Source organism: Rhinoraja longicauda, chromosome 18, assembly GCF_053455715.1.
Source record: "Rhinoraja longicauda isolate Sanriku21f chromosome 18, sRhiLon1.1, whole genome shotgun sequence".
NCBI classification, from domain to species: domain Eukaryota; kingdom Metazoa; phylum Chordata; class Chondrichthyes; order Rajiformes; family Arhynchobatidae; genus Rhinoraja; species Rhinoraja longicauda.
Window position 1 is genome coordinate 18177290 of NC_135970.1, and position 20840 is coordinate 18198129.

Here is a 20840-nt window from a genome sequence, read left to right on the forward strand (position 1 = left end):
TTGATTTTAAACATTCATCATCAACACCAATGTGAAGGTAGTAACACAAGTTAAATCAAAAATCAAGGTATTTCAATGCTGTCCTCAATGTGCCGTAATCTTAATTTCAGGAAAATTCCCAACACTCCACACCACTACTTAAGTGAGATTATCAGCTCGGTAACAAAGAATGCTCAGCACAGAATTCTCATGGTTCAACAATACCAGTTTAGAGTCAAATTCAATTAGTTGCTGCCAAAAGAGGAGGATGTTTTCAATGCAAACTGGCCCTAGACTAAAATTGAGCACACTCCAAAATAATTAATTGGCTTTACTGCCTTTCTCCAAGTAGTATAATATACCATATTCATTTTACTATGAGGGATGACAGTTGGAGAAAAAAATATTACACGCCTTCTGTAGATAACTTTAGATTTAATTTTTGCTTTGTGTTATGCCTGACATTAAGGGATTTTTGTCGGTTTCCCTGGAGTTCCTATCCATATGAACAATAATGCCCTAACAGCAGCTCAGGACAGAGTGATAAAATACAGTTATGAGTGAAGAAACTTTATGTCCCAGACATTATTGGTTCATATCACAAATGCTCTGTAGCTTTTTAATTGTTTACTAAGGTTCACTGCAACCTTCCAATAATACCAGCATTATTGCTGATAAACAACACATCTTCAATGTTCAGGTAATGTATTCTGGTTAACTCTTCAACAATTTTTATCAGATCATCTACAGTTGCTTCTCTTTTCATCCCACTTCCGTCATCAATCTAGAAAAAAGAAACGCAACACATAAGACTGAAGATAGCCAAATAACCAAAGAATAAAATGTTTGAGCAATTATCGAAAGATGTTGCCTATGAAGGGAGGACCTAGGGCATCAGAAGTGGGGGAAAATAAAAATATTCAGAAGTATTGCTTTGAGAGTCAAGGGACAATAATATAGTATCTTTTTCAAAATGGTCAGTGGATACTGCAAATTATTTCCATAAAATCAAAATCTTATTCTAATTTTGATCAAAGCCTAAATTCACTGTAACTAGACTACAAGTCACTAATTTGGATTACAAATTTTAGATCACTTTCTGACTATAAATGATTGCCTTTGGTCACAGCTTATGATTGAAGTGATTTTAATGACCAATGCATTGTTCTCAAAAAATTCTTAAATGCTATTTCAATGTTTATATGAATAAATGTTTATCTTCACATACTTACTGCCAACATGTTTCTATTACATCAACGTGTTTCTATTACATAAGCACATCAATGCCTCTACTTCCGGAGATTCAGTATGTCAGAGAGGATTCTCTTGAACCTCTACAGGTGTAGAGAGCATATTGACTGGTTGCATCACGGCCTGGTTCGGCAACTTGAACGCCCAGGAGCGAAAAAGACTGCAAAAAGTTTTGAACACTGACCAGTCGGTCACCGGCTCTGATCTCCCCACCATTGAAGGGATTTATCGGAATCGTTGCCTCAAAAAGGCAGCCAGCATCATCAGAGACCCACACATTCATTTCACTGCTGCCATCAGAAGGTACAGGAGCCTGAAAACTGCAACGTCCAGGTTCAGGAACAGCTTCTTTCCTACAGCCATCAGGCTATTAAACACTACAACCTCAAATAAGCTCTGAACTACAATAGACTATTATTGCACTACTATTGTTTGTTTTTTGTGTACGTGTGTATATATATATATATATATATATATATGTATGTACTTGTATATGTGTATATATACACACACTGAACTTTTTTTCTCCTTTATTATATTGTTTACAGTGTACTATGTTTACCTATTATGTTGTGCAGCAGCAAGTAAGAATTTCATTGTTCTATCTGGGACATATGACAATAAAACACTCTTGACTCTCGTCTTATAAATTGTTACTTTAAAATCAGCAAGCTGATACGAAACATGTTCTATTTTTACAATTTATTTCACTTTGCATACTTTAATTGCTTGTACCACTCAATTGAATCTGGCATATCCAGTACACATTTTCCTGCATTGAAAAATGTCCTGGGATAATCTTGTTACATCCAGAAAAGGTGCAATGAAATAACCTGTATGCGTTTTACTGCATTTGCTGTGCAGCTATGATAACTTTTAGTGGCCTCTTGGCTCACAAAGACCAAAGCTTCAGTTCCACGGCTGGTCCTCATGTGAATCAGGCCGTCATTGTTCATTTATAATTCTGTTTTACATTTGTTTTTGTGTATGCATCAATTGAGTCTAGTCATTTTCTTTTTTCTTCAAGATAAGATTAAACCACTGTCCTAAATCATTACAATGAGAAAAGGCTTTCCTGTAGTTTTGGAGGTTGATTGTGCAAGCTTTTGTCATATTGTCTTAAGAAGGAATTTTTAGTGGCTAGGGTTACATTTGTTTGTGTGCTTCTTGGTATTGCCAAGAACTTCAGTAACTTGTCAGTTTCTTTGTTGAACTAAATTAAGGCGCATGTTGCAATCAAAAGCGCTTGAACAATTGGTTGGGCAGAAAGCCACACTGTAAGAAAGAGGACTGCGCCTCCTTTTCAAGAGCAGCCAGCTCTTGTACGGTCGGTACCAAAGCATCCACATGACCCTTATACGTGCCACCTGCCGTTGCTCTTTTCTGTCCATAAACTACTTTGCCATCAAATTCATCCACTGGAATTTTTAGGTCAGGCTCAACTTGCGAGACAATGACGTTCAAGTGCTCTTCAATTTCAGTCAACAACTGCATTTCATTGTACCATATGGTACACAGACTTTGGACTGTACATTCTGAGCCTTCACCCCCAGCACCGTCAACAGTGACAGGTTGTGTTGTCTCAGGACTGTTCAACATTTTTCTAAATGCTATTGATTTAATTTAAATAATCAAAAAAATAGTTTTGAAAATTTAAGGACATTAAACTTTTGCTAATTAACTATTAACATACAGTGAAATTAAGTGAAAAATATGGTTAGATGGGGAATGCCAGATATGTCATACAAACCTTAACTGGCCTCTCAGCTCAGTAAGTTACAGAGTGCCCCTGGACAGAAGGATAAATCTGGGCTGGAACAAGATATTCCTTTAAGTATGTTCTGCACTTCCACGTCCCAGTTTCCTGGTGCAGTAGCCTGCAGCATGCTCACACCTGTATTACACCCAGCCAGTGGCTCCATGGAATTGTCAGCTATCAGCACAATCTGGTAAAATGTCATTGCTCCTTTCAATCCTATCCCTCTGGAAATGAGGGTTAATATTTGCTATTTTAATTATCTTATTAAACAACATTCCCACACAACATATTTACAGTTACACAGCCACACATTACCTGCAAGCCTGCTGCCACCTCCTGCATTTTAGGTCGGCTCAGATCCAAGAAGCTCTCTATAAGGTCTCCATCTATGAATCCTGCAGCAGGTTCAGTCTTCCTTTCAGAGTGAAATGATCTCCAAGTAGAGAGAAGTCAAGGAAGAAACTTTTTAACAATGGTTTGTTAGCAGAAAATGGCAAAAAAATGAAAACTCAAGGAACTGCAAATGCTGGTGTACAAAAAAAGATGAAGTGCTGAAGTTACTCAGTGGGTCAGGCAGTATCTCTGGAGAACATGGATAGGTGCTGAACCTGCACCACACAGAACAAGAAACCTATCCTTCCTCTTTTCAACATTTCCCTCAGGCCTGATAGCTCCCAGTTGCCAATTTTACAACGATTCTAAGAATGCTTTTCACTGTACCTCGGTACACATGACAATAAACTAAACTACACAAACCATTGAACTGTTCTTGAAGCAGTTTTAGTTTTAATGGAAGTTCTCATAGAACACACATTTTATCATATATTCACAAGCTGACTGCACTGTAATGAATCCAAGATTAACATCATCTTAAAAGAATTACTGTGGAGAAAAAAATCAACTTTATTCTCCAGCTCTGTTTAAAAGGTCTGACAAAATAGATTCGCAGTGAGAATGCATTTGGAAAAACATTTTAAATGATATTTATGGTTTACCAAATTTTTGAATGAAAATTTCCAGTTTAGGTTTTTGATCAGACAGATATATCTATAGTTAATAATGTTATAATAATTTCATTTGGCATTTTACAAGACAATTACAAAATAGTTATATCAAACTATCAAATGTTGGTTAAACTTGGAGTACCTCAGAGTTCCGGTTCTTATAAAAAGGATATAGAAGCAAAGGAGGGGATGCAGAGACATTTAAGATGATACCAAAATTGTGAGTGTACACAAATGAGGAAAGGTGAATAAATTGGGTATATTTTCTCTTGAAAGGGTAGAGGTGTTAAAATTATGAACAATAAAACTTTTTATTTAAATTTTCCACTTTTGGGAAACAACAAAATTCACAGCCATCAATTCAAGAAATTCAATAGGAAACACAAAATAAAAGTTTACTTAATTCCGAAGAGTGGTGAAATATAGATCTAACCAGCATACGGAGAGGTTGGAGTGAATAGTTTTGATGCATTTAAGGAGAGGCTGACGTAGTACGAGGAAGAGGGGAATAAGGAGGTTAAATTGATAGATTAAGTGTGAAAAAATAAGAGGCTCAAGTGAAAAATAACCACCAACAGAGACTGATTGGGCATGGTCTGTTGATGTGATGTACATCCTATGTAATTCACATGTATTTGAATTCATGGAAAAGATATAATGAATGTTCAATCTTGCCCACGCTTTTGATAACTTTATTCAGTCGATTCTGGACTTCGAAAAGGAAGTTATACCAGCTCTCAGACAATGAAGTAACCAAACCTGTAAAATAATTATCAGTGAAATGTCTAAATGTGAAATAATAACATTTTTCAAAAATGTGAATTATCATCACTTACAATGTTTTTTTTATAGGAAGCACGAGTTACAGCACCAACCCAGCTGAGACTGATGTGACTTCAGTTGCCAAATTCTAAAACTACCTTTAAACAAATCCACCTCCCATTCCTTACCTATCTTTTTGATCGTCTTTGGTCATCTGCTCAAATATCTTCTTATGGTTCTGCTTATAATTTGTTTTCCCTATATTTTACCTCCACCTCCATACTAAGGATGTCTTGCACCATCTGTTTTTTGTTTAAATCCCTTATGATCTTTCTTAAAAGATAAAATATTTGTCCCTTTTACCTACTTTATTCAATAGTCACGATTCTTACAAATTTTACCTAAATAAACTTGCAAAGCGGGCTGCCAGTTACTTCTCCGATATTGTTTAGATCTGAATTTTAAATGAATCACTACATAAATTGTTCAATGCAGGAAAGTGAAATAATATCAATATTTTACAATTTTATTTGCACCAGTTCTTAACTATTATAAAACACACTAGATTGACACTGGAAACAAAGGCATAAATCCCGTGTACTGTCCTTCCTAAAACCATAAGGAAACCCTATTTTTAGGTGTACTGGACAGAAATAAAAGTGAGTACAGATGCTGGAAATCATGAACAAAAAGACACACTGCTGGAGTTATCAGTTCCAGGAAGGTCAGGTAGCATTTGTGGAGGGAAATAGACAGGGAATGTTTTGTATCTTCAGGTCGCACAGAGAAACTTTGTTTGTCCAATTCCCTCCTCAGATATTGCTTGACTCAAGAGTTCCTCCAGCTCTTTGGTTTTTGCTTATAAAACCCTATTACAGTTCTAATCCCTATTCATTAGTGATGAAATAATCTATTTTTTCTCCTAATGGAAAAAAAATGCTCTCACTGATTTATGACTGATTATAATCTATTTTCCTATGTATTTATTCACAAAATGCTGGAGTAACTCAGCAGGTCAGGCAGCATCACAGGAGAGAAGGAATGGGTGATGTTTCGGGTCGAGACCCTTCTTGAGACTGAATATTTTCTTATTATATGATTATCTATTTTCCTACACTTGTAGCTAGAAGTAGGAATATGTATGTGTGAACAAATGGCAAGAAACAAAAGTAGGAACTAAATATGTGGATAGAGAAATTTGTAGAATGTACAATGGTAAAGCAATTAAAAAAACACAGTATTTGCAAAAGTACATTATTCTGCCATAGATTGCGTTGTGGCTCCATCCACCAACAACTGTCCAGATAAGCTGATTCAGTACACGCTATGGATGGAATTGTCAACTTCTTAGTCCACATTTTATGAGGAGGCCAGTTGCTTCTGAATCATCAGAGAAGCTTTAAGAATAAACATGCTACGGTAGATTTTGTTGTACTAGATCACCTTCAACTTTCCTGTGCAGACTTACCAATCATGCCATTGACTGTACCAAACAGCACTGAACCCAGTGTAGGTGTTGACGTCTCACCAAGATTCTGCATTACAAGTGACCCGTGGCAAAACACATTGACAAACTCGCCGAGGTGGAATAGTCCCACTTCTTGAAGGTGTTGTCTTTCCTCATCTGTAGTAGCTGCACTGAAAACAAAAAAACACATACATGTGCAATACATGCTCTTCTCATTTCATAGCCAGAGAATGGGTAAAGCTCACAGCAGACCTAGCACATAGCCTGCACCTCTACAGTGCTCCCCACAAAAATCTCAAAACACTATAAATAATTTAGAAAATATTCACTGAATATTTTGTTTTAAGAAGAAAACAAAGAAATCCCCAATTTAATTACGTGCAGTGATCAGTGTGGCTGAAAAAAACATAGGAGGCAATCATAGCAAATGTTACTGTGAAATCCAAACATGGAGCCAGTGGAGCTTTGTTTTAGGAAGGCAAAACTATACCAGGAATGTGGACTATGGTATATCCGCAAAAATTCAAAATGAGCTACTATTTAAAGATGGTTCTGTTGGGAAGATCAAATAGAAAAGGGTTATAAAAATTGAAGCGAAAAAATTGTGCCTGTATTTGGGTGGGGGGGGTGCGTGAGGAATGGCGATGTTTGGAATGGGATGATTTATTTTAGAAACCCAAAAGCTATGGAGGAAACAGGAAATTCATCTTGAAATTGAGCTATGTACCAAATTTTAAAACATAGATTTAGTATTATTTGGGGTAGTAGTGTGGTGGGTGGAACAAAAAGATGGGAGGAGGAAGGAGATATAAAAATTGATATTATTTCACAAAATAAACTTTTAAATGGCACTAATGATTTATCAATATCTTGGTGCACACGTACTGATGGCAGGCATGATGTTGAAAAATACACAGACAATACAAAACAAAAAAGGCATCAAAAAATTAGAATGACACAAAATAATTAAAATGACCAATGTACTTAATAATTAAGAACAGAAATTATAATTTTCCTTTACTGAAAGTAAATGTTTTGACATGCCAGTGAATTTGGTTTAAAAGATAACTATCAAGGTTATAGTCTAGGAGATGATTATAAACAATGAAACATTCCAAGCATTTTCTTCCAAGCATTGCCGTATTTTAAAGACCAAGCTGGTTGTATTTTACCAGTGCTTCAAGTTGCCTGCTGCAGTTAGTCCAAATCTCACCAAATTCCGAACTCTACCCCAACTGATTCTATTTCTATGCCATAAATGCTGAGTTAAATTGCTTGGATATTGTTTGCAATCCTGATGCAGTACAACCTGTCTGTTTTTTACATCCCACCTGGCCCAGAAACAGTGCCAGTCTCAGAAATCTAAAGTTCACCCACCCTGCTCCACTTTCTTTCCAACCATACATTGTTCTGTTCTCCTATTTCTGAACTTATAATCCTATTTTCTTGCTCTCTAAAATTTGCCTGCAGAATCCTCGTCAAATGCTAGTGACATGAACGAACAACCTCTGGCTCTTCACCTCTCCCTTCAGGATTCCCTGCAGGGCTTCAGTGGCATTCTCTACCCTGGAAGCAGGGAGGTAACATACCAATCTTGTGTTAGATCAACAGCCACCAAAATAACTGTAGCCATATCTTTGGATTCAACTATCACTACTGGGGCCACATGGTCCTCATACTTACCCCACCGTTCAACATGGTCAATGCTAATTTGCCCCAGACAACATTTCCTCTTTTGCTCCAGTTCCATATTGTGCAATTCTCCAATCTGTCCAAAAATTAGTTACCATGTTTCCAGTAATCTCACCTCCACAACCCTTCAAGCAGTGCTCAGCCTCCTGGTACTGTCATAGTCAGATAGAGTTAGATAGAGCTCTAGGGGCTAGTGGAATCAAGGGATATGGGGAGAAGGCAGGCACAGGTTATTGATTGTGGACGATCAGCCATGATCACAATGAATGGCGGTGCTGGCTCAAAGGGCTGAATGGCCTCCTCCTGCACCTATGTTTCTCTAGTGAACTCCAGCTCCATGGCAGCTCCAACATCCAGACTTCAAGGTATCAGATGTAAAAATTTGCCCCTATGTCTGAATGTCTCCATGGCTTCTCACAAGGCACATGGCGTACATACTGCATGCAGGTGAACTACCCTACCATGACTCATCGCTACAGATAACTTATAATTCCCTCTACTTGGAGGGTCATTTGTATCTCTCACCCCAAATCAGATTTCAGAGCACATATGCCATACAATGGATGAAAGATTACATAAGAGTGGAATGACTTTTACACAATTGCTCACCTGTCTTTCTGACATACAAATAAATTGAAAGAATTTTCTGCGCCCAAGAAATTATCATCATCCAGTATCTCCACAGCACTCATCCAATTAGGGTTGAAGTCTCTGGCAATCTTATGTAAAGAAATAAAGAAACCGGATTAATTTTCAAGTTTCCATTTCATTACCAAGCTAGGTAGCAGCACTGTCTGTACCATTGATTAGACATTAAACTTTGAGACTGTCCATTGGGTCCCAATCCCTGAAGGCATGCAGGTCGTCCCTGGGTTACATAAAGGTTCCATTCCTGAGAACTATCCATAAGCCAATTTTTCCATAAGTCAGAACAATTTCAATGAGGGTCAATTAAGATGAACATTTATTTACTGGTCTCACTGCATAGTTAAAATTGTAAAGAATCAAGATTTCCGTCATCTAATGTCAGCATTGATGACTTTAAAGTATCAGTGATGTTACATTTTTCGATAAAGTATTTTACAAGTGTCAACAAAAGAGATTGTCTTGAAGACGGCTCCTTCTTCAAAGTACGCATATCTTAAGGAAATTTCACAGTGGAGCAATGCCGCTATCTCATAGTTCCAGTGACCTGGTTTAAATCCTGACCTCCAGTGCTGCCCATGTGGAATTTGCACTTTTCCTGTGACTGTGTAGATATCCCCCCCAGAAGCTCCAGGTACCTCCTACATCCCAAAGATCTGCTGGGTGATAGGTTTATTGTTCACTGTAAAATTACTCCTTGTGTGGGTAGGTAACCGAATCAGTGGAGTTGATGGGCACGTGGGAGCAAATAGGTTAAAGGGAAAATGCGATCAATAAGATTGCTGAAAGTCAGCATAGACTCGATGATCTGAATGGCTCCCTATGATTAAAGCTTGGTCACAGAATGCTGTACCTTTAAGGCTTAGCCCATCAACCAGACCAGCTGAAATGGGAACAAGTAAACCAAGCACACTTTGGACTGGATGTAATAGAAAGTTGCATCCGGTCAATGTTAAGATCACTTGATAGCTTATCTGAAGGCTGCCAATGAAAGCAAGCACTAGTTAGCAGTGGTTGAGATGCGTAAACACCATGGCTATTTGGTATCTATTTAGTCTGAAGCACATCAGCTTGAAAGCTATGAGTTAACATAAGCAACTAATCAATTGTTCTAGTAATAGTAAATGTCAATAAAGGGAGCTTTTCCTCAGGCAGTGAAAATCATGTAAATCTCATCTCATTCTCACAACAACAACAAATAGCAGCATAAATATCTTTCTATTGCAATATATACAGGGGTGGGGGAGCTGATTAATTAAACATTCCCTTCCTCCAAATAAAGGCTAAATTACATCAAAATGAATCTTACATTTCATTTTGGCAGGATTCAAATTCTAATTAATAAATCTGCCAGTGGTGATAACAAGCAGTGGAGATTTATCAGATGATAAATTAGAGACATCATCATGTGCACCTGTACCAATATGTTAACCACATTTTAGCAAATAAACAGTCAAAATGGATGAGCTCCACTACAAAATCTTCACAGCCTTTTCATTGCTTCCTGGGTGGCTGTCTTAGAAGACAGTAGAGTCTGGAATGAGGAGGCTGCACACGCTAATTGTCAAACATCTGTTTCAGCAACACCAAAGCTTCCCAAGTCCCATCTGCTAGCTAAAAATCAACATCAAAGCACGCATTAAAGATACTCATGGAGAATTTTCTCGAATGCTAATGTCATATACTGGCAGAACATTTTCCATTATGTCCAGTTTTAGTTTGAAATAGAACAGACCAGACCTGGTACAATTGGATTCTCAGAAGCAACGGATTTAAAAAAAAAAAATTTTACATTGAGCTACACAAATCTGATGATCTAGTTTTTGGCTCTTGTTTGGGGTCCAAATCAAGGTAAAAGTTAGAATGTCATGACTGTCCCTACCTCCAGGTTAAGAAATGGAGAAAAAATAACCTCCACTCAAAGTTTGGTGTGAATATTAAATCTCAGGGTATATACTCAGTTGCAAGAACATAACAAATTGGATGAAGAATGAATCATATATGCTGCTCTAGCCTATTTTGCTATTGAAAAGATCACAAATGAAGATTTATATTACTTCCATTGTTTTCTGTTTTCCACATGCCTCAATTCCCTTAGTAGCCAAAATTAATTGATCTCAATCTTGAATACATTTAGTGAATGAGCATCAACAGACTTGAGAAACAGAATTGCAAACTTTCACCTTGGGCGATAATTTTTTTCTTCATCTTCATCCTGAGTGGCTAACCTCTTATTCCGACCTCTCACCTCATATTCCCCAATCAGGAGAATTGGCTTGTAATCATACATTCAATCAAATTTTAAACTCTACTGCATTCGCTCCCTTCCAAATCTCTGAAAATACAGACAATTCTACTCAAATCTCTCCATATGGGATAGGCCGTATCCCGAGATTACATGTCATGATGGTCTGCAACCCTGCTAGGGTAAAGTACGTTCTCCTTCTGCAAAGAAGTCCAAAGCAAGACAGTTGTGCTTTTTTATTAAATGGACGAACATTGACAAAAACAACATTTTAAACCCTGCACACTAGAAGACAAAATGGTTGGGTCTTTCAGAGCAGCAGAAAACTTAAAATAGTAATGAAAAGTGTGATACAAATTCCACTTGTACCTCTTCAAAATTGCCTTCCATTGGTTTATATGCAAGCAGCAGCACTGAGCGCATCAAATCTCCCACAAGGATAAAATCTCCCTTCGTTTTCAAGTAAAGGGCCATGATATTATTGTAGTGGTTACACTCAGTGCGTAGCTCTTTCTCAGCAGTCCATTCATATAATCGCACCTACAATGAAAACGTTTTGCTTCATGAGATGTGACGAAATAACAATAGGTATGCTTTACAAAATGCCATACAAATGTGACACGCTTAAAGCCTAATATTTAATGGATTCAAATATTATTTATATTCTCATACTGGAAGAATTAATTGTAGACAAAAACTGCACAATTTCAGAGATGGTGGGATCAGAGTATGAAAACAAGTGAAACCGAGCCTTCTAAATCTGCTTCTTCCATTCCAGAGGAGGAAGCAGAAAAAAATTAAATACTCACATGCCAACTCAAGATTGAGGTGCATCTATAAATGCAACTATAGATTCAATGAGGGGTTATGTGCACCAACAGGATGTGTCAATTTTTAAAATGCACAGTGGAAAACAATCTTGTTGCAATTTTCACATAAATAATAACCTGCATCACAGAAAATTTTACATTGACTGTTAGACTAGTGTAAAAAGAAAAAAATCTCACCATCTCAGAAAAGGTTATAAAGTCTTACATACATTTACATACCGTGCTATTGATGCTTGCCAGCAACTTGCCATTGAACTCCACCATGGAATACGCAGCACCTTTTACTTCTTTTTCTGCTACTGTTTGAAGTTTACCTGTTGAATATATCAATTAAAGAGAGTACCATTTCTTGTGGATTAAAAACTGAATCAATAGCAAATGTGGAGAGCCTAAACTGAACCAATAAATGAGTGATGCAGAGTACAACACAATCTAACTGTATCAAAAGAAAGTGCTGGAGTGGATGACGTTTCAGGTCAGGACCCTTATCCATTTTCTCCAGAGATGCTGCCTGATCTGCTGAGTTACTCCAGCATTTTGTGTCCTTTTGTATAAACCAGCATCTGCACTTCCTTGTTTCTACAACTAACTCTATCAAAGTCTGAGTCTGAAGAAGAGTTCCAACTCAAAACATCACTTTTCCATGTTGTGCAGGGATGCAGCCTCACCGATTGAGTTACTCCAGCATTTTGTGTCTCAACTGTATCAACCCTTGTGACCTGATCTTTTTAACTGCACTGGAGCAATGTGAAGGCAGAAATAGTGTATGAAATCTAATACTAGGCTTGGAACAGGGAAACCAAAGAACCAAACGTGGACTGTATCTGGATTCATTCCTAAATCTGCAGAGTTAAAAACATGGGACAGCACTGCTCATTAATAAACAGAAATAACTTTATCTGTTAACAGTGCTCAGGAAAATATATAGGAAGTTGTCGTTGATAATTCATTGCCACAGCACAGATCAAATTTGAATTCAGTAACCTCAATAACACGAGATGATAACCTATGGATTGGTACTGTTCAATGTTGGTGCCGGAGGGGCTGTGGGGTCCCCAAAAGAGACCGATGTCACAGTTTACTGGGATGGGGGTGAGGTGACCTGGGATACTGGCCAAGTTAAGTGGATTATTCAAAAATTAGTTGACATTAAACGTAAGATGAACATTTAACGTACCATCGGAATATTGGAACACAATAATTCGTCCTTGTTTTGGTTCTGCTTCTTCAGGATAAACCATTGCCGTGCCCACAACAAAGTAAGTATTGGGATCTTTACTCAATTTGCAGGACACAATACTTAGTGCATACTCATTTTGAAGAAACTGGTGAGCATGAAGAACTGAAAGCAGCAGAAAAGGCCATTGTTAAAATCATAGGGCATCCAAAATGCAATCCAAGTAAGTATACGTTCATAAAAAAATTAAGGAGACTCATAAAAGCTTTTAGTTTCAGCAAAGGTACATCCCGTGCTACAACTGGCATTATTGCTGCTCCGGAGAGAAAATAAAAACGAGTCACTGGTCTTGCTCCTTTTAACTACTCCAATGATTTAATGAAAAGTCTGCTACTTGTGCTAATCGTCATTGTCACCCGATTCATTTATACCTTCCACGATGGGCAAGTGGTTTGATGTCGGCCGAGATTTCCTGGAATCAATTGCTTTTAGACATGTTACCTTTTAAAGAAGAGGACACAAAAAACCCCAACAATTCTCGAACAATGTGCTGGAGGTTCATCTTTCCATAGATGCTGCCAGACCTGCTCCAGATGCTAGCTCCAGATTTGTTTGTTGCTCCAGATGCTAGCATCTGCAGGCTCTCGTGTCTGTCAACACTTCTCATTTTCTTTCGTCCTAAACCTCAAATTATACCTATGATAGTGCATTGCTTCTACCGTTTAGTATTTATGGCCTGATGGATGATAAAATGCAAGATATATTGTATCTATACATCCACCACCAATTTTCCTGCATCTGGCACTGTTGTACCTTTATAATCCGCATAAAATTATAAGAACGCACTTGAAAATGTGACGTCTAGGTCGGGTGAGGAGGCCGATCTCGACCTTGTCGTAATTTTTGTGCCGATCGGCAGTTCGAAATTGCCCCCCATGGTCAGGACTCTGGAATTTTAGCTCAGCTAGAGCAGGCAGATCCATTCCCATTAGCTGACTTTGCTGGCCAATATCTCGTCCCTCCCCCCCCAAGGTCGTGACCTCTGTTGTTCCGGCAAAACGGATAATACGGCAAGGTTCTGGAACTGAGGGTGCCAGAAAATCAGTGGGGGTCCTGTAGCAGAAATTTGAATACAAAATAAAAATGTGCTGAAGCCATTTTTTTTTTGCTTCCAAACAGCTAAAATTTTAAAGATTATCCTAAGCAATGGAGCACCAGACACGAGAATATCAGCTTTCTTGTACTTTTTAACCTCCTATTTATTCTCAGTTCAAATGATCAAAGCCATCAAATTGTGGATACCTCTGATTAATGTTTTTTTCTTGAGAAGAGTACAGCACAGTGCAACATAAATCATTAAACATCACATATAATTAGATCTGTTAAAAACAAATATAGACAATAAATAATTGAGAACAAGGCACTAAATTATTTGGCTACTGCTTGTAAACAACTTTGGAAAAACAAAACAGTGCAACACTTGTAATGGTTAAAATGGAAACGTACAGAGGATTGCCGAGACCATAGAAACACCAGACAAATAGCAGATTATAAGTGAGAGGTACTGTTACCTTCAAATGTATGCTGATCTATGATTAGTAAATTGTGCACTTCCACTTCATCCCCAAATGAGCTCTCATGCTGCGAAGTACTACTTGGGAAAAGTTTACTGGAGCTGACACTGGTGGAGAGAGCCTTAAAATGGAATGCAGAGAATATGCAAGTAAATCATGACTGAAGTAGCAATATATAGGCATTTTCAGGTAAGATTTTCTATTGTTATCATACCAATGCATTTCAGTTCATATTTTTGAATAATCCTATTATTACTGCTCTGGGTTCTTTGTGACTTGCCCATCCAGATCCTGGATACTCATCTTTCCTGATCCCAGTTTACTCTGTCTAGGCAATTGTTTCCTTTCAAACCGTGCCTCTCTTTCCACAAAAAAACTTGCCCTGAACATAACATCATCGTGAAATAATTTATCCTACAATTGTATATAAAACATAGAATTTCACTGTATCTAGGTACATGTGACAATAAAGTGTTATTGAACCATTATAGCTTCCGACATTCTTCCAACTCTGTACAAACCGAAGCACACATCATTAGTATTCCCAATAATCCAGAGCCAAACACATATTGAATGCCGTTAGGGCGGCACGGTGGCACAGCGTTAGAATTGCTGCCAGACAGCGCCAGAGACCCGAGTTCCATCCTGACTATGGGTGCTGTCTGTACAGAGCTTGTACGTTCTCCCCATGACCTGCATGGGTTTTCCCTGGGATCTCCGATTTCCTCCCACACTCCAAAGGCATACAGGTTAATTGGCTTTGGCAAGGATTGTAAATTGTCCCTGGTGTGTAAGATCGTGCTGGTGTACAGGGTGATCGCTAGGCAGTGCGGACTCGGTGGGCCGAAGGGCCTGTTTCCGCTCTGTATCACGAAACTAAACTAAAACCACAATCATTTACTTCACACCCACACCCACACCCATCTTTCCCCTATTACTACACATCCCAAACTAAACTGGATAAAACTATAGCTGTCAGTTAATCAATGATTAATGTGTTTATTTTTAAAACATATTAAATGTGTATCTTCAGACTTTAATTCTCCAATGCCCTCCCAACTTGCACCATCATCCAAACTTAGCTGCATATATCCTTTACTGAACCAAACCTCATTCATTGTTCTATGCCACATAATTTACTGCAACTCCCGAAACATCCCTCCGTTCCCAACCCATTAAAGTCAAAATCTCTTAGACCAGATGAAAAAAAATCCCCAAATTGGCTCAGTTTCTACAACTATCCCTTTTATGTTCCCATTCATCTTCTGATCCATTGATTGAAGCTAAGAAGTAGAAATGGGTCATTCAGCACTCCAGTCCCATTCTAAACACTAGTTCTACGTTATCCCTCTTCCCCACTCCCTATACACTAGGGGCAATTTACAAAGGCAAATTAACCTACAAGACGTGGACTCTGTGGGCTGAAGGGCCTGTTTCCATGCTGTATCTCTAAACTAAACTAAACCATTGATTCTTTGCAACTTCTTTGCCTGATCAGCAACTACTCAGTTCCGTTAATCATTCAAGAATCGATTAATCTCATCCTTGAATATACTTAGTGACCAAACAAGGGGATTCCAAACATTTACAAACTCACTTTGTAAAGAAATGTATATCTTCATTGTCAACGGCACAGAGGATAGCAACAAATATTCATAGTGGGGAAATCCAAGATACAAAATCAAATTCCATTAAATCTTCCTCGGGTACAAAACCCTACTTCCCCAGACTGCTTGTGTACATTCCACAGGGTCATAGAGTTGTACAGCACGAAAACAGGCTTGTCGGCCCTCTTTGTCCATCCCACTTGTTTGCATTTGGCCCATAGTCTTCTAAATCCTTCCGATCCGCATCTCTGTCCAAATGTATTTTAAAAGTCACCTTTCTTTGGCACATGGATTCCAATCTGGTTAAAACATTTGCTCTCTCCAGAGATGCTGCCCGACATGTTGAGTGATTCCTGCATTTCTGCTTTTTCCTTCAGATTTGCAGCATCTGAGGTTTTTTGACTTTCATGCCTTGACATCTTTCCTCTTGTACAAAACCAAAAGTGGCCAAAATACTCCAGCTGGTTTCTGAATATCATGCACCCTTCCCTGCAGATAGTATGACAGGTTTGGGACACAGCTTTGCACCTCTGCTCTGCAATAGCACTGAAAGCCATCACAAGTACCTCTGGTTAATACCAGAGTGGGATCATTCCTTCAGGACAGGTAAAGTGAAGCTACTGAGCGATCTCAGTGCAGCCATTGTGTACATGCTCAATCGTTCCTCACATTAAATGGCTCCCCCCCCCAAAGAACGAGGTTCATGATCCTGTGCCTCAAGACATTGTACCACGCTGACTGTCACTCTGTTCTACTGAGAAGGTGATGCACCATTGGATATTAAAGTGAGGTGAATGTAAATACCTTGACCAACATCTTAATCAACATCACCGGTCATTACCACCTAGCTTTTATTTGTGAAATCTTGCTGTACACAAATTGTCTTACATGCTCAGCATGCAAGACTTTCAGTTACTGTAGCTCCTTATTTTAGAAACTCCTCTGCATACACATGAGTTCTCTACCTCCTTTCGAATTTATAAAGTTCAAGTGTATGGCGAAGCCCATATTCACATCATCTAACCCTCTCACAAAGGCTCTGATGTCTGCTCTTTTTTTGTCTCCATGCCGCACCTTGCGATTTTTCTACAGGGTAAAAATTAAACAGCATGAAACTGAAAAAAAAAGGACATTGGTGTCTAAAAATTAAAAAAACACAATTACTTACCTGGGTGCTGGCACTTGGTCTCAGGACAGAGGTGCCTCCACTGGGGTCTAATACTTCCACTCTACTGCTTACCAGACCAAAGCACTGTGATGCGTCTTGGTAACAGATTCTCCTGCACAAAAAGAGGAGGTAAAATAAAGCACAGAAGTAAAATAAATCAAATCTTAAGGAACCCAATATCATAATTATTAACTGACCATCTTGGACTAAGATACTACATTAATTAACAACATTGCTTCAATAACACTGCAGCAAGTTCACTGAACAAAATATCGTGCAATATTATGCCATTTTCATTGACATTTTCTGTTGATGTCCTTTATTAGCTTCTATGTATCTTTCCCCCATTACGCTCACTGCACCCTGTTATAAATGGAGTTCCCTTTTTAGTCAAAGGAATAATCGATGGACTGAATTTTTAATCTTCTCAGCACAGGTGCCATAAAACTCCCTAAATAAGTAGTAAAAAGGTAACCTTATTAAACAAAGCCATTAGTTGAACCAACATATTGTTGAAGCAGTGCAGAGCGAGTTAAAACCCGACTTAGGTTTTCACTCAGAGGGTGGTAGGTACGTGGAATGAGCTGCCAGAGAACGTAGTTGAGCAGGTAGGATAACACCATTTAAAAGAGGCAAGGATCAGAGTTTCCAGAGATCAACAGCATGGTGACAGGCCCTATGGCCCGCCACGTTTCCACTGACTATAAAGCACCTATGTATGCTAATTTTATGTTATTCCCCCAAATTCCTATCAAATCTACACCGATTCTACCGATCCCCTACACTACCAAAGTTAATTTACAGCTGTCAATTGACATACGAACCAGCTTGTCTTTGGGATGTGGAAGAAAACCAGAGCATCCAGGGAAACCCGCCTCAGAGAAAACTTGCAATCTCCACATATCAAGCCTCAAAGGTCAGGACTGAATTTGGGATCACTGGAGCTGTGAGGCAGCAGATCAACAAGGTGTGGTGAGGGGGGGTGTCTGATGCTGGGGAAGGCAGGGAGGTAGGGGCTTGGGAAGTGAAAGGATGCCGCCATCTGACAATGCTTTGAAAAAAGTGGAAGGGGTTGGTGGATTATGACCCAACATTATAAGTGGAGACCAGTCTGTAGGACAACGTAAAAGGCCTGGCCACCTGTGGCCCAATGTACATACCTCAAGATATTCATTTGCCCGGTTTCTATTTTTAAATTTAAAAACGTACTCCATCCTTTTATTGTTAGAATACACCATTAATAAGTTTAAAAAATAAAGCATGTTAATCATACACAATTAACTGCCAGACCCCAGTTTAACCAATTAAGTTCAGGATCCCTAGAGGCCTTAGTTAAACAAAAATATTTCAACTTCATGGAGCTTCAAGTATCCCAGCACTTGACTCCCTGATGAACTCAAGTTGGAGCAGTAAGCCCAAAAATAGACATAGTCACAGAGCATGGAAACAGGCCATTCATCTTAACTTGCCCATGCTGACCAAGATGCCCATCTACACGAGCCCACCTGCCTGCGTTTGACTCATACCCCTCTAAACCTTTTCTATCCATTTACCTATCCCAATGCTTTTTAAATGTTGTTATAGTACCTGCCTTAACTACCTCCACTGGCAGTTTGTTCCATATACCCACCACCCTCTGTGTGAAAAAGTTGACCCTCAGGCTCCAATTAAATCTTTTCACTCTCACCTTAAACCTAAAAGCATATTTTTAGACAAATGGGCACCACTGACATTTTATTTAAAAAATACAAGAACAGTCCTAGTTAAAATCAAAATATTTTTATTCATGGAAATCCTATTTTGTAAAGTCTCACTAGTTTTAAAACTTTGACTCAGACGAAAATTGCTTCATCTTGTAAAGATCATCACCCTTAATAGCACTTTGACACCTGCCAATTCTCTACCCTCTTTCTCATTTCATCATGCCGCCAAGTGGCATTTGACTAGTACAATTCCACAGGAAGCAATTGCCTATCAATTGCAATTTAATAATTCTTCCAAACATTACAAGGCAATTTGCACCCTGTGGACACATTAACAAGCTACTTTAGCATTGTGACGAAGGCAACCCACCTTTCTTCTAAGCCACCAGATAATCAATAGCAAATAGCAAGAAGTTTCATCTCCTGAGGCTGAGGCCAACTAGAGTTTTCCAAAGTACAGTGCATTCAGAAAGTATTCAGACCCCTTCACTTTTTCCACATTTTGTTACGTTACAGCCTTATTTAAAAATGGATTAAATTCATTTTTTTAAATCATCAATCTACACACAATACCCCAGAATGAAGAAGCGAAAACAGGTGTTTAGAAATTTTTGCAAAATAATTTAAAAGAAATAACTGAAATATCACATTTACATAAGTATTCAGACCCTTTGCTTTGACACTCAAAATTGAGCTTAGGTTCATCCTATTTCCATTGATTATCCTTGAGATGTTTCTACAACTTGATTGGAGTCCACCAGCGGTAAATTAAATTGATTGGACATGATTTGGAAAGGCACACACCTGTCTATATAAGGTCCTACAGTTGGCAGTGCATGTCAAAGTAAAAACCAAGCCATGAAGACGAAGGAATTGTTCGCAGACCATCGAGAGAGGATTGTGTCGAGACACAGATCTGGGGAAGGGTATAAAATAATTTCTGCAGCATTGCAGGTCCCGAAGAGCACAGTGGCCTCTGTCATTCTTAAATGGAAGAACTTTGGAACCACCAGGACTCTTCATAGAGCTGGCCGCCCAGCCAAACTGAGCAATCGGAGAAGGGCCTTGGGGAGGTGACCAAGTGACTTGGGGATGGTCACTCTGACAGAGCTCCAGAGTTCCTCTGTGAAGATGGGAGAACCTTCCAGAAGGACAACTATATCTGCAGCACTCCACCAATCAGGCCTTTATGGTAGAATGGCCAGACGGAAGCCACTCCTCAGTAAAAGGCACATGACAGCCCACTTGAAGTTTGCCAAAAAGCACCTAAAGGACTCCCAGACCATGAGAAACAAGATTCTCTGGTCTGATGAAACCAAGATTGCCAATACAATACCTACGATGAAGCATGGTGGTGGCAGCATCATGCTGTGGGGGTGTTTTTTAGCAGCAGGAACTGGGAGACTGGTCAGGATCGAGGGAAAGATGAACGGAGCAAACTACAGAGAGATCCTTGATGAAAACCTGCTCCAGATGTTCTGGACCTGAGACTGAGACTTGTCCTTCCAACAGGACAACGACCCTAAGCACACAGCCAAGACAACGCAGGAGTGGCTTTGTGACAAGTCTGTGAATGTCCTTGAGTGGCCCAGCCAGAGCCCGGACTTGAACCCGATCGATCATCTCTGGAGGGACCTGAAAATAGCTGTGTATCGACGCTCCCCATCCAACCTGACAGAGCTTGAGAGGATCTGCAGAGAAGAATGGGAGAAATTACCCAAATACAGGTATGCCAAGCTTGTAGCGTCACACCCAAGAAGACTTGAGGCTGTAATCGCTGCCAAAGGTGCCTCAACAAAGTACTGAGTAAAGGGTCTGAATACTTATGTAAATATGATATTTGAGTTATTTCTTTTTAGTTACTTTGGAAAAATTTCGAAACATCTTTTTTTGCTTTTTTATTATGGGGTATTGTGTGTAGATTGATGATAAACACAAAAAAAAAATCAATTTTAAAATAAGGCTGTAACGTAACA

General features: G+C 38.9%; 1 protein-coding gene across 1 annotated transcript in view; it reads right to left on the reverse strand.

Moving 5' to 3' along the window:
• Positions 1-20840, reverse strand: part of LOC144602158 (DNA damage-binding protein 1-like) — a 27130-nt gene continuing 6290 nt past the window's right edge. The window contains exons 7-16 of the mRNA XM_078414894.1: positions 17162-17273; positions 14384-14507; positions 12813-12977; positions 11855-11949; positions 11175-11345; positions 8525-8634; positions 6224-6393; positions 4650-4752; positions 3305-3428; positions 1-763 (exon numbers count right to left, since the gene is read on the reverse strand). Coding sequence (XP_078271020.1) covers positions 617-763; positions 3305-3428; positions 4650-4752; positions 6224-6393; positions 8525-8634; positions 11175-11345; positions 11855-11949; positions 12813-12977; positions 14384-14507; positions 17162-17273 — 1321 coding nt within the window. The 3' untranslated portion in view covers positions 1-616. The remainder of the gene's footprint in view (positions 764-3304; positions 3429-4649; positions 4753-6223; positions 6394-8524; positions 8635-11174; positions 11346-11854; positions 11950-12812; positions 12978-14383; positions 14508-17161; positions 17274-20840) is intronic.